This window comes from Myotis nattereri (assembly GCF_964212035.1).
Source record: "Myotis nattereri genome assembly, chromosome: 1".
Classification (NCBI taxonomy): Eukaryota; Metazoa; Chordata; class Mammalia; order Chiroptera; family Vespertilionidae; genus Myotis; species Myotis nattereri.
In genome coordinates this window covers 1,417,931-1,430,417 of record NC_138075.1, presented here as the reverse complement: position 1 = coordinate 1,430,417, position 12,487 = coordinate 1,417,931, and the positions used below count along the sequence as shown (strand labels likewise).

The window sequence follows — 12,487 nt, the reverse complement described above, 5'->3', positions numbered from 1 at the left end:
GCCTCCCACCGCTGGTGCCGGGGCCTGGTCACTGCCCGGCGGGGAGGAAGCCGGTGCAGGTGGCCGCCCTCGGCTTCTGGCCTCGGCTGGTTTTGGTGGAAGTGGCCAAGCGGCTGTCCCGTCCACCCCGGAGCATCCTCCCCCGCCCCTTGCCCCCCAACAGCTGTGTCCGGTACCCTGAGGGGGGGGCCTGGCACCTCTGCCCTGTGCCCGGGACCGGCAGAGCCCGCCCGCCCGCCATCGCTGGGCCTGGAGGGGGTGCGGACCCCTGGCCCCCACGATCCGCCGAGGGCAGTGTGCGCACAGCCCGCCCCGGGAGGGAGCGAGGCCCGGCCACGGGAGCGCGGGGCGGGCAGGGGGTGAGGAGCGGCGGTTTCCAGCCCATGGGGCGCCCGAGGGCGACGGGCCCCGGGGAAGCCGCCGCCTTCCAGCCCCACCGCCCCCTCCAGCGGCCCCTCGGCCCGGGGTCAAGCCCGGGGAGGCCGCTGGGCGAGGGGGGCTCCTGGAGGCCGGGGCGCCGGGCCGGGGCCGGCCTCGCTGCGCGGTCACCCCGGCGCGGACCTGACTCCCGCTGGGGCCGGGCCCCGGGCGGACGGACGGACGGACTCGTGGCCAGACCGCCACCCGCCCTGAAGGGCCGGCTGCTGACCCCCGCTTCTCGGCCTCGGTGGGCGGGAGGGCGACGCGGCCGGGGGGCGGGGGCCGGGGGGCGTCGCTGCTGCTGTTTAAGGGACACGGGGCTGCTTCAGGGCCTTTTGGGGACAGAATCGTCCGCTCGCGGGTGCGGAGGCGGCACCAACAGCGGGAGCCCCAGACCCCGCCGCCCCCCGCCGCCCCCCGCCGCCCCCACTGCCCCCGTCCCGCCGTCGGGGCCGCGGGGCGGGCGGGCTCCAGGGCGCAGGCGCGCACGGGCCGGAAGCGGAAACGGCGGGGCGGGACCTGCAGCGGAAGTCGCTCCGCTCCTCCTCTCAGGCTTCCGATTCCGCGGGCCCCGCCTCTGCCCTTCGACCTCCCAGCACCGTGCGCCCCGCCCTTCCCCTTCCCCCACCCGTACCCCAGTGTCACCCCTCCCCCACCCGTACCCCAGTGCGCCCCGCCCCTCCCCCACCCCGTACCCCAGTGTCACCCCTCCCCCACCCCGTACCCCAGTGCGCCCCGCCCCTCCCCCACCTCCATACCCGAGTGTACCCCGCCCTGCCCATCTCTGTACCCCAGTATGACCCGCCCTCCCCACCACTGTACCTCAGTGGGCCCCGCCCCTGCCCCACCTTGACACCCCAGTGTACCCCCTCCTGCTGACCGCTGTAACCCCATCTGCTCTCCCCTGACCAGCGCACCCCCAGGCCCCCTCCCAGTCTCCCTGGGTGTCCTGCCCCCTCCCCCCTCGGATCCCTCTGGGCCGGGGTGCGGTTCTGCCACGTGGAGGTGAGGTCACAGGGGCTGAGGCGGCCTGAGCAGAGGCGGGGGTCCCGGGGAGCCTGCGGGGGGCAGTGGGGCTCGGCCCGGGGACCGATGAGGAGCAGGTGGTGGCCGGAGCTGAGGCCCCGGGACCCGTGGGTCCGCTGTGGAGTGTCAGCGCCTGAGGCCGGGCCACGGGACAGGGAGCCCCGAAGCCTGACCTCCGTCTGCGGGGAGCCCCGTCCTGACCTCCGTCTGCAGGGGGCAGGGAGCCCCGGAGCCTGACCTCCGCCTGCGGGGAGCCCCGGGGACCTGCCGCCGGCTGCCGGCGAGCATGAGCCTGAGCATGAGCGGGAAGCATCTGCTGGGGGGCGCCCCCCAGAAGCCGGGACCCCCGCTGCCCCCTGAGCGCCTGCCCAGTCGGCCTGACGCCCAGAGCCAGCCCAGCGCGCAGAGCGGCCGCCAGCAGGTGCTGGAGACTCAGGACTGGGTAAGCCAGGGCCTGCCCCCGGCCCCCCCCCCACACACACACACAGGGCGAGGGCTGGCCGGGTGGCGGATCGGTGTGCGAGGGTGGGCACGGCTGAACCGCCCAGCACAGGGGTGGGGCTGGGCACAGGACTGGCCTCCTCCCACAGCCCCCAGAGCTGCAGGCCGCCCGCCTGCCTCCGCCGCCGGGCACCCAGGAGGGGGCACCTGAGACCAGGGAGGGCCTGCTCCAGTCCTCACAGCGCCCTCACCCTGGAGCCGCCCGTGTGCCCCCCACAGCCGCTGGTTCCCACACGGCAGCTGCCGCCCCGACTTCTGTGTGACCCCGTGTCAGGGTCGAAGCCTGGACGAGCCAGGTGCACAGGTGCCTGTGGGTCCGAGTGGGCACCCCAAGAGCTGAGTCCCCAGACAGGTCAGCTCAGATGCCCGTGAGGTCCAGGCTGGCGCGTAAAGAGGCGGCGGGCGGCCTGGCCAGTGTGGCTCAGTGGACAGGGTGTGGGCGTGCGGACTGGAGGGTCCCGGGTTTGATTCCGGTCAAGGGCATGTACCTGAGTGTCAGGCTCCATCCCCAGCTCTGGTTGGGGTGCCTGCAGGAGGCAACCGCTGGATGTGTCTCTCCCATCGATGTTTCTCTCTCTCTCCCCCTCCCTTCCACTCTCTAACAACCAATGGGAAAAATATCCTCAGGTGAGGATACAGAAACCCCCCACAAAACAGAAAATTAACAGCCACTGGGAAAAGAGAGAGCGGGCTCCCCAGCTGCCCGCTGAGGCCGCCGCGTGCCCTCCTGGCCAGGTCCTCCACCTACGGGGGGCGGGGGACGACCCTCGGCCGACTTCCCAGGCCTGGCAAGCCAGATAGAAGTGCACAGCGTGCCACCCGTGGGCGGACGGGGCTTCCGCGGAGCCCAGGAGGAGCCTGGCAGCTCTTGGTCAGGGTGACCCCTCCCCACGCCGTGTCTGCAGATCCAAGAGGAAGGCGGGGCTGTGGGAGTGGCAGGGGGGCCCGAGGCTGGGAGGCCGGAGAGGAGAGCAGGATAGAAAGGCCCAGGGGGAGTGGCTCTGAGGAGAGGGGTTGGACAGACCCCGAAGGGGTGCAGACCCCTGTTTGCAGGCTCCCAGAGTGTGGCTTGGGGGTCGGGAGTCCCCGCAGTGTCTCCCGCATGCTGCTCATCTCTCCCCTGTCGTCTGGCCTCCTCCTCCCACTGCTTCCAGCCCTTGAGGGACGTCCACGCTCCCTGCCTGTCCTGCGTGGTGGCCTTCCTCCTGGCCCCTCGGCGTGCCGTTCCTCCAGACCTTCCCGCGCTGGCCCCTGGTCAGGCATCCCCTCCAGGGAGCCCCGAGCCTGACGAGTATAAGTCATCCCCATCCTTCCCTTTGTCCTGTCCCTTCCCAGCCCAGGTCCCAAGGGAGCCGCCTGACCTGCAAGGTTCACGTGGGCGCCCAGGGCCCCAGGGTGGGGACACGTGCTCACGGACGGCAGCACCCTCCGGCGGAGGCCTCCACGGGGTCTGCAGGCCTCAGGCTCCCACGGCGGTGGGGCCAGCTGACACACTCTGCTTCCGAGGAGCCTGCTGACCCGGCCAGAGGGCTCTGAGAAGGCAAGAACCCCCAGGACAGAACGGGCCACGTTCTGGTGGGGGCACAGGCTGGGCAGAGCGGGCGGGCGGCACTCAGCAGAAACGGGCCCCGCCCCCTGCCCTGCTGATCCGGTCCCTCTGAGTGGGACTCAGCCGGCACCAGGAGGAAGCTTCTATGCGAGGGGACTAAACCCCTAGGAAGGACGAATCAGAACCATGGCTGTGCCAGACGGGCAGGGCCTGCTGCAGGTGTCGCCACCCCTGTCAGCCTCGCCCTGGGGAGCAGTGGGCCCATGCAGCTGGCCGGGAGCTGGGGGAGGATTGTGAGCCCGGGGGCGGTGGCCGCACAGCACCCTGGGGGACCTGCGGCTGCTGGTCAGAGCAGGTGGCGTCCGTCCACAGACCAGGCCGGAAGCGGGTGCCAGTGGCGACTCGGGAATCAGCAGCCTTGACGGGCCTGAGCAGCAGGCTCTCAGAGAACATGCCCGGGAAAGGCCGCCGGACAGCGGGCCACCTTCACAGGAAGCAGGCTGCCGTAGAGCGAGCTGTAAACCACCCACAGCACGGCCCAGGATGGAGCAGGAAGAGATGTGGTTTCCCGGCAGGCGGACCCGGCATGGAGGTTCTCCCAGGCCCGTCATTTCAGTGTCATTAGTGGTGAAAATGCTAAAACTTTTCTTTTCCAATACGGCAAAGTGCTCCAGTGGGAAAATGAGAATAGGTTCAGCCCTAGCGGAGAGGCAGTCAGAGCTCAGAGCTCCGTTTTGAAAGCAGGGGTCCTGGCATCTAATGCATGAGCAGCAGGACGGAACAGGAAATGGAGACATGGCCTGGCCGGTGGGCTCAGTGGATAGAGCACCGGCCTGTGGAGTGAACGGTTTCAGGTTGATTCTGGTCAAGGGCACGTGCCCAGGTTGCAGGCTCAATCCCCAGTAGGGGGCGAGCAGGAGGCAGCTAATCAGTGATTCTCCTCATTGATGTTTCTATCTCTCTCTTCCTCTCCCTTCCTCTCTGAAATCAATAAAAAAATATATTTTTTAAAAATCACTCCTATCACCTCACATCTGTCAGAACGGCTACCATCAACAAATCAACAAAAGACAAGTGCTGGCGAGGATGGGGAGAAAAAGGAACCCTCTTGCACTGCTGGTGGGAATGCAGACTGGTGCAACCACTGTGGAAGACAGTGTGGAGTTTCCTCAAGAAATTAAAAATGGAACTCCCATTGGACCCAGTGATCCCACTTCTAGGACTATATCCCAAGAAATCAGAAACACCAATCAGAAAGGACATATGGCCGAAACCGGTTTGGCTCGGTGGATAGAGCATCGGCCTGCAGACTGAAGGGTCCTGGGTTTGATTCCGGTCAAGGGCATGTACCTGGGTTGTGGGCACATCCCCAGTGGGAGATGTGCAGGAGGCAGCTGATCGATGTTTCTCTCTCATCGATGTTTCTAACTATCTCTCTCCCTTCCTCTCTGTAAAAAATCAATAAAAAATATATTTAAAAAAAAAAAAAAAGAAAGGACATATGCACCCCTCTGTTCACAGCAGCACAATGTACAAGAGCTAAGATTTGGAAACAGCCTAAGTGCCCCACTTAGCAGATGAGTGGATTATAAAACTGTGGTACGTCTATACAATGGAATACTACGCTGTCGTAAAAGAGAAGGAACTTTTACCATTTGCAGCAGCATGGATGGCCCTGGGGAACATTATGCTAAGCAAAATAAGCCAGTCGGAGAAAGACAAATATCACGTGAGCTCACTCATTTGTGGAATATAATGAACAACGTAAACTGATGAACAAAAATAGATCCAGAGGCAGAGCAGCATCGAACAGACCGTCCAACCTCAGAGGGAAGGCAGTGGGAGGGGTGGTTTAAGAGATCCACCGAAGGACTTCTACGCATGCATATAAGCATAACCAATGGACACAGACAGCAGGGGGGTGAGGACGGGGTGGGGGGGAAGGAGACATATGTAACATTTTCAACAATAAAGAATTTTTTTAAATCACTCCTTAAAAAAAAGAAAAGAAAATCAAGACATTGACCAAAATACCGACAGAGGCGCAGTGTGGGTGGGGCAGGAGACGTCCTAAGCGGCGTTGGGCACGTGGTAGCCCGCCTCTCCCTGGGAACCAGGGCAGCCTCAGTGAGGTGTGATGCCCTACAAGGACGAGAAGAAACCCTGCCGTGGGGGCAGCCCTCCCAGCCGAGCCTCAGGGGCCAGAAACCACGAAAGAAAAGGGACACGTTGGCGGCTAAAGAGCAGCAGATCTGCCGGGAGCCACAGCTCCTGTCGGGGAAAGGCCAGACTTCACAGCCGGTGGTGCCAGGAGCCCTGGACGCCCTCCAGCACAGGATGGGTGACGTCGGGCGGAAAGGAACTCCAAGCGCAAGGAAGACAGAAGCAGACGAGCTCAGGGCGTGCAGTCCTGGGAGAAGCGTCGTGACCTTGGGGTTGGCAGTGGCTTCTCGGACGTGGCACCAACCACACAGGCAGCAAAAGGAAAAACAGATGCGTTGGATGGACTGCACCAAAACGAAAAACTTATGACCACCACAGGACACGGTCACTGAGGGCATCAGCTCCTGGGAGGGAGGACCTGTTTGCGAGTCACACATCTCTAAGGGCCTGGGATCCAGAATGCACGGAGGATTCCTCAAACGCAACGACAGTAAGCAATAATCCGAGGCAAAAAACGGGCAAAGGACCTGAAGAGACATTTCTCGAAAGCCATACAATGGTCAGGTGTGTGAGGAGGTGTCCACACCGTTAGTCGTAGGGCCGTGCAAGTCAGACCCCAGGGACGCCCCGCAGACCTGCTAGGAGGGCTGCTGGCACTCGCCAGACGGGCGAGCGAGTGGGTGATGATGTGGAGACGTGGGAGCCCGCGGGGGCGGCTGCGGGGGGGACGTGTGGCCCAGCAGCTCCCCTCCCGGGCGCGCCTGTGAAAGGCCAGGAAGCAGAGACGCGGCAGACGTTGGCAAGCCCGCGTCCACGGCAGCCCCTTCACACATCCCAAAGGTGCCAGTCACCAGTGTCCACCTGTGCGCGTGCCATCCGCCCCACGGACAACGCCCTGCCCGGCTCCCACCCGGATGGGCGTGGGCACGTTAGCTGAGCGAAGTGAGCCAGACACAGGACAGACACTCCGCCACTCGCACGTGGCCTGTAGAGGTGTGCGCTCAGGTGAGAGCAGACGTGGGAGCCGGGCGGAGGGGAGCTGGGCTGGGCTTTTTGTTTGTTTTTTTGTTAATCCTCACCCAAGGGTTTGAGAGAGAGAGAGAGAGAGAGAGAGAGAGAGAGAGGTGGGGGGGACTTCTTGTGTGGCTCCCTGTTCATGCATCTTTGGTTGCTGCCTGTATGTGTCCTGACCAGAGATCGAACCCGCAACCTGTGCGCATTGGGACGATGCTCTGACCCACTGAGCCTCCTGCCAGGGCACCAAGGACGTTCCACAGCAGCCGCGGAGCCCCCCTCAGTGGCGTGTGGGCGGGCACCCCAGGCAGTTAGGAAAGCAGTCATCCCCGCCCCTGCGGTCTGAGCTGCCCAGCCACCGGCCCGTGGGGAGGAGAGGGCAAAGGTGAAGGAGGGCAACCATGGGCCCAGCTCACGCTGGCACAGAGCGCCCTGCGGAAGGCCATCCGCCGCACCCGGAGACGAACGTTCTCCAATCCCGCACGGCTCTCCAGAACCAGGGAACCAGGGCTCTGTCGGCCGGGGAGGGGGCGCAGCACAGACGCGCTCAGAGAATCTGCTGAGCAAATGAAGGTGCATATGTGTCCTGAGGAGGAAGAATTTGGAAATTTGTAAAATGCTCCAATGGGATGGAGAGTTTGAATTTTGCCAAAAATATAAGAAAAGAAAAAAAAATGCTCCAATGGACAAAAGGAGGAAGACCACACCATTTGCCTCAATGGGTGATGAAGAAGAATGCTAGTAAATTCCAGTTTATTTCCTTAAAAACAAAACTGAACACCTGTTGTCTTTTTAAAAATTAATTAATATTTTTATTGTTGACATATGTTTCCCTCCTCTGCCCCTCCACCTATTCCTCACCTCCCCCCAGTCCCCCATCCCCCGTTGAAGCTGAACGGGGGGGGGGGGGGGGGGACGGGCGGTTCTGAGTGGGCCTCACTGGCGCCTTCCTCTGACTCGGGCCAGGCAGGGAAGTGGAGCGTCTCCCTGACGATGGCAGGGCCTGTGCACAAACCAGGGAGCGAAGGGAGCTCTAAGCACCGAGAGAAAGACGCAGGGGCCGCGTTTGCCGCTGGTATATTGTCTCCCCAGACAAACCCACTCGTAACAGGAGGACGGTGCACGACCACCATGCGAGCGTCACCGTTTAAATCCAGTGAGAGCGACCGGCAGACGGGCCGCGGGAGGAAGGATCCGTTCAAGGGCCGCGCTGCAGACTCCCCGCGGCCGCCTCGGACGGCTCTGGGGTGACCGCAGCAGGCCCTGCCCGGGGGGTTGATGTCTGAAACCTGCCAGATCCCCCAGTAGCGAATCCAGTGCAGGTCCATTTCTGTTACATTTATTTGTTTTTATACTTTTATTGATTTCAGAGAAGAAGGCGGGGGGGGCGGGGAGAGAAACATCAATGATGAGAGAGAATCATGGATCGGCTGCCTCCTGCATGCCCCCCACTGGGGATGGAGCCCTCAACCCAGGCCTGTGCCCTTGACCAGAATTGAACCCGGGACCCTTCGGTCCACAGTCGGGTGCTCTATCCACTGAGCCACCCTGGCCAGGGCTGGGCCCGCCTTCCCTGAGGCCACAGCAGTGGGGCTGCTGTTCTCAGGCCCCAGGAGGGCTCAGTGCCGCCTCCGCACCAGCCCCCAGGCCTGGCCCCCCTCGGGCTTCCCGCCTGGTCCCTGCACACAGCCCAGCGGGCGGCGGGCGTCCTGGCCTGGGTGGTGGGAGCCGGGCCGGGCCCCAGGAGCTCGGCATCCCCCGCAGGGGCGCGGGGGGGCTGCGGGTCCAGGGACCTCTGTCGCCTCAGGTGAGCGAACCCCCGGAGAGCAAGCACCCCTCCCGCCACTGGAGCCTCAGCATCGAGGAGCGCAGGCAGCGGGCCCTGCAGGACACCAGGCAGAGCCGCCCCGGCTCCCACGGCCAGGTGCGCGGGGGGGGGGGGGGTGCGGGGGGGGGGCCGCCACGGACGCCACTGACCCCGTGCCCCTGACCCCACGCCCCCGACCCCGCGCCCCTGACCCCACGCCCCCGACCCCGCACCCCTGACCCTGCGCCCGACCCCGCACCCCTGACCCTGCGCCCCCACCCCCGTGCCCCCACAGGACGTCCTGCAGATCGTGGAGCGACTGGTGTCTGAGGATGTGGACAAGGATGTGCTCATCTTCCACCCGCCCCGGTCGACCGAGTCTACCCACGCCTTCCACGCCTTCCTGACCCGCAGCTCGCCTTTCTGGCACAACATGACCTCGGCCTGGGCCTCCGGGTGCCCGCCCTCCTGAGCCCACCAGGCCTTTCGGGGGGCCCTCCACACCCCCAGGGGCCCGGGCCAGCCCTGCATCCCCCCCCCCCCCCGCACCCGCGTGCCCTGCCTATTGCTGGGCTCGCTGGTTCTCTCTGGTTCCCCTGAAATTAAATAATTAAATGTGTTCCAGGACGGCATTCCTCAGGCCCTGGAGGGAGGCCACGGGGGGGGGGGGGGGGAGTTCTGATGGGGGGAGGCCACAGGGACGGGGGGGGGTCTGATGGGGGGAGGCCACAGGGACGGGGGGGGGTTCTGATGGGGGGAGGCCACAGGGACGGGGGGGGTTCTGATGGGGGGAGGCCACAGGGATGGGGGCAGGGGGGTTCTGATGGGGGGAGGCCACAGGGATGGGGCGGGGGGGGTTCTGATGGGGGGAGGCCACAGGGACGGGGGGGTTCTGATGGGGGGAGGCCACAGGGATGGGGGCGGGGGGGTTCTGATGGGGGGAGGCCACAGGGATGGGGGTGGGGGGGTTCTGATGGGGGGAGGCCACAGGGATGGGGGTGGGGGGGTTCTGATGGGGGGAGGCCACAGGGATGGGGCGGGGGGTGTTCTGATGGGGGGAGGCCACAGGGACGGGGTGGGGGGGTTCTGATGGGGGGAAGCCACAGGGACGGGGGGGTTCTGATGGGGGAGAGGGCTGGGCAGGGCTTTGGAGGACATGATGGCCTCCCACTCAGAGGCCCCGATGATAAGGAGGTGGGTGAGGCGGGCCGGGCGGGGCGGGCGGGACGATGCCCCTGTGCCCGCATCCCCATCAGCAGGTCTGAGCAGGTGACAGTCCGGGGCCGAGTGGCTCTAAGGCTCCGCGGGCATCACATGAGACCCCGGGGTCCACTGGCTCACACTGCCCTCTCCACGGTCTCATGAGGCTGGGAGGGCCACCTGCCTCCGCCCTCCGCGTGGTCTCGGGCCTCTGCATGAGGTCTCCCCTGGGAGCTGGGTGTCAGGTGGCCCCAGCACCCCCACCACAGTGGCAAAGACCTGGGGTTCAGGGTTGAGGCCTGGAGCACCACCTCCGCTGGGAAGCCCACATCCTCCCCGTCCTCCATCCCCGTCCCCGTCCTCCCCGTCCTCCCCGTCCCCATCCTCCCCTTCCTCCCCGTCCTCCCATCCCCACAGAGCGCTGCTGCCTCGGTCACTCCCTGTGGCTCCCCAGAGGTCCAGGCAGGCCCCTGGGGTGGGCTGGGCAGGTGTGGGCCAGGCTGCCTTCCTTCCCAGAGGTGCCAGGGGACGTCCACTCCTGGCCCGTCCAGCTTCTGGAACTGCCCGCATCCCTGGGCTCAGAGTCCCTTCCGCCATCTCCCAGGTCAGCAGCGTGGCGTCCGACCCCCTTCCCGCCTCACTCTCCCTCCTGCCCCCTCTCCTTTTAGGGACAATGGGACTGTCCGGCTGCTGGCACCCGGGATACTGTTTTCGGGTCTTCAGGGAGCAGCCTTCACCCCTCGCCGTGAGACCGAGCAGTTACGGTGGGGAGGCGTGGACATCGGGGAGGGACTGTCTTCCCAGGGCTCCTGGCACCCGGGGGCTCACATCCCAGCGCACAGGACACCCACAGCCCAGAGAGACCGACCCCAGGTGCCAACCGTGCCCTTGCTGGGTGCCCCCAGGGCTCCCCGGCCGACGGGCGGACAGCATCAGTCCTGCTAGGACGCCACCCATCACGCTGCCGGCAGACACTGCTTTGGGCTCTGCACTCGTCCCTCTAAACGGCCGCGGCGCTGCTCTTCCCCCCAGAGCAATGCGCTCAGGCTCCCCGACACCCAGCGCAGGAGGACAGGCTCCCGGGCGGCCCCCTGGTGCTCTGGCACCGCCTGTGCCGTGAGTTAGGCCTGTGTGAAGAAGGGTTGGAGGCCACTGGACACACCCAAGCAGGAAGGGGAGCCCCTCGGCCCAGGCCCAGCCCAGCCACTGCCCCCCCAGAACAATGACTGCTTTGGTTGCAAGCGCACTCACTGTTCAACAAGCTACAACCAAGTGTGTGTGTTTTAAAAAAGTACCTTTTTATTGCTTTCAGAGGAAAGGAGAGGGAGGGAGAGAAGCATCAATGATGAGAGAGAATCATGGATCGGCCGCCTGCTGCACGCCCCCCATTGGGGATGGAGCCCACATCTCCGGCATGTGCCCCGACCGGGAATCAAACCTGTGACCTGATTCATAGGTCGATGCTCAACCACTGAGCCACGCCAGCCGGGCAAAAAGTTTTTAAAATGTTGCCCACGATTTCATCGCCAAGATGGCCGCTGCTGCGCTGGGCAAGGTCCCTCGGCCGTTTCTAAGGCCGGGGCCGGCGGGGACTCGTGGAGACGCCACTTCCAAATGACAGTCAGTCCTGAGGGGGACAGGGCTGTGGGGCGAGGTGGATGCTGCTTCACCCCACGTTGAAACGATCCTCCAAGACTGTTGAGAAATCACGAAACCAGGACGGACGGTGTCCCTTGGTTTGAGCAGTTGGAGCTGGCTGTCCTGCCCCCTGTGCCCCCGCCTGAAACCCCCGGGTCCCTGTGCCCTGGAGGCCCTTGTGCCAGCTCACCCCACCCCCTGCTCTGCCCCTCAGGGTTGGTGGTGGCTGTAGCCTCAGAGGCTGGATTTAAGCTCGGCTTTTATATATATACCAGAGGCCCAGTGCACGAAATTGGTGCACGGCGGGGGGGGGGGTCCCCTCAGCCCAGCCTGCACCCTCTCCAATCTGGGACCCCTTGGGGGATGTCTGGGACCCCTTAGGGACTGCCGGTATCCTGGACCGCTGGCTCCTAATCGCTGACCTGCCTGCCTGCCTGGTCACCTCTAACTGTCCCCTGGTGCCAGCCTGGTCACCCCCAACTGCACCCCCTCCCCCGCCAGCCTGGTTGCCCCATGCAGCCTGCTGTTCAGTCATTTGGTCATCCCTCACTAACCCCCCTGCCAGCCTGGTCACAGGCAGCCATCTTGTGAGAGTGTGAGGGTTAATTTGCATATTACCTCTTTATTATATAGGATTATATATTTACTATATATAAATTTATTATATAGGAAAAAAATATATATATTTTACCATATTTTATTGTTCAAAGTATTACACGTCTCCTTTTCCCGAATGACTCCCCCCCCCCCGCCATTCCCACCCCAGGGCAGGCCCCCACCACCCCAGTGTCTGTGCCCATTGGTTATGCTAATGGCTTTTGTATTTTTAAAGACCTTCATGGGGGGGGCGGGGGGCGGGGGGGGGTTCTAGGGTTAAAGGTGTTTTCTGGAGGCCTTCCTGCTCCCAGGGGACTTGGCCTTGTGTTGCCCAGACTCCTGTTCAGGCTCCATGGGGGCTGCGTCCGGCCAGCCCAGCAGCTGGTACCTGTCTGGGAGGTGCCCGTGGGCAGGTCTCTGTGGGTCATGCCCGCAGGCTCTCAGGCTCCTGGGAGCCCTGGATCTGCCTCGCAGGGCGTCTGCGCCCCGAGCCTCTCCTCGGCCCCAGTGCCGACTCGGCCTCCACCCTCAGCCGGGCCCACCCTCTGAACGAAGGCCAGCCCGGCCCTCAG

The 12,487-nt window shown here is 64.4% G+C and overlaps 1 protein-coding gene across 1 annotated transcript; it reads left to right on the top strand.

Moving 5' to 3' along the window:
- The first annotated feature begins 1,146 nt into the window (after positions 1-1,146).
- Positions 1,147-9,106, top strand: TEX22 (testis expressed 22). The gene is made up of 3 exons (XM_081099436.1): positions 1,147-1,888; positions 8,481-8,597; positions 8,776-9,106. The coding sequence occupies exons 1-3, from the start codon at positions 1,733-1,735 to the stop codon at positions 8,950-8,952; spliced, it is 450 nt and encodes a 149-aa protein (XP_080955562.1). The 5' UTR covers positions 1,147-1,732; the 3' UTR covers positions 8,953-9,106.
- The last annotated feature ends 3,381 nt before the right edge of the window (positions 9,107-12,487 follow it).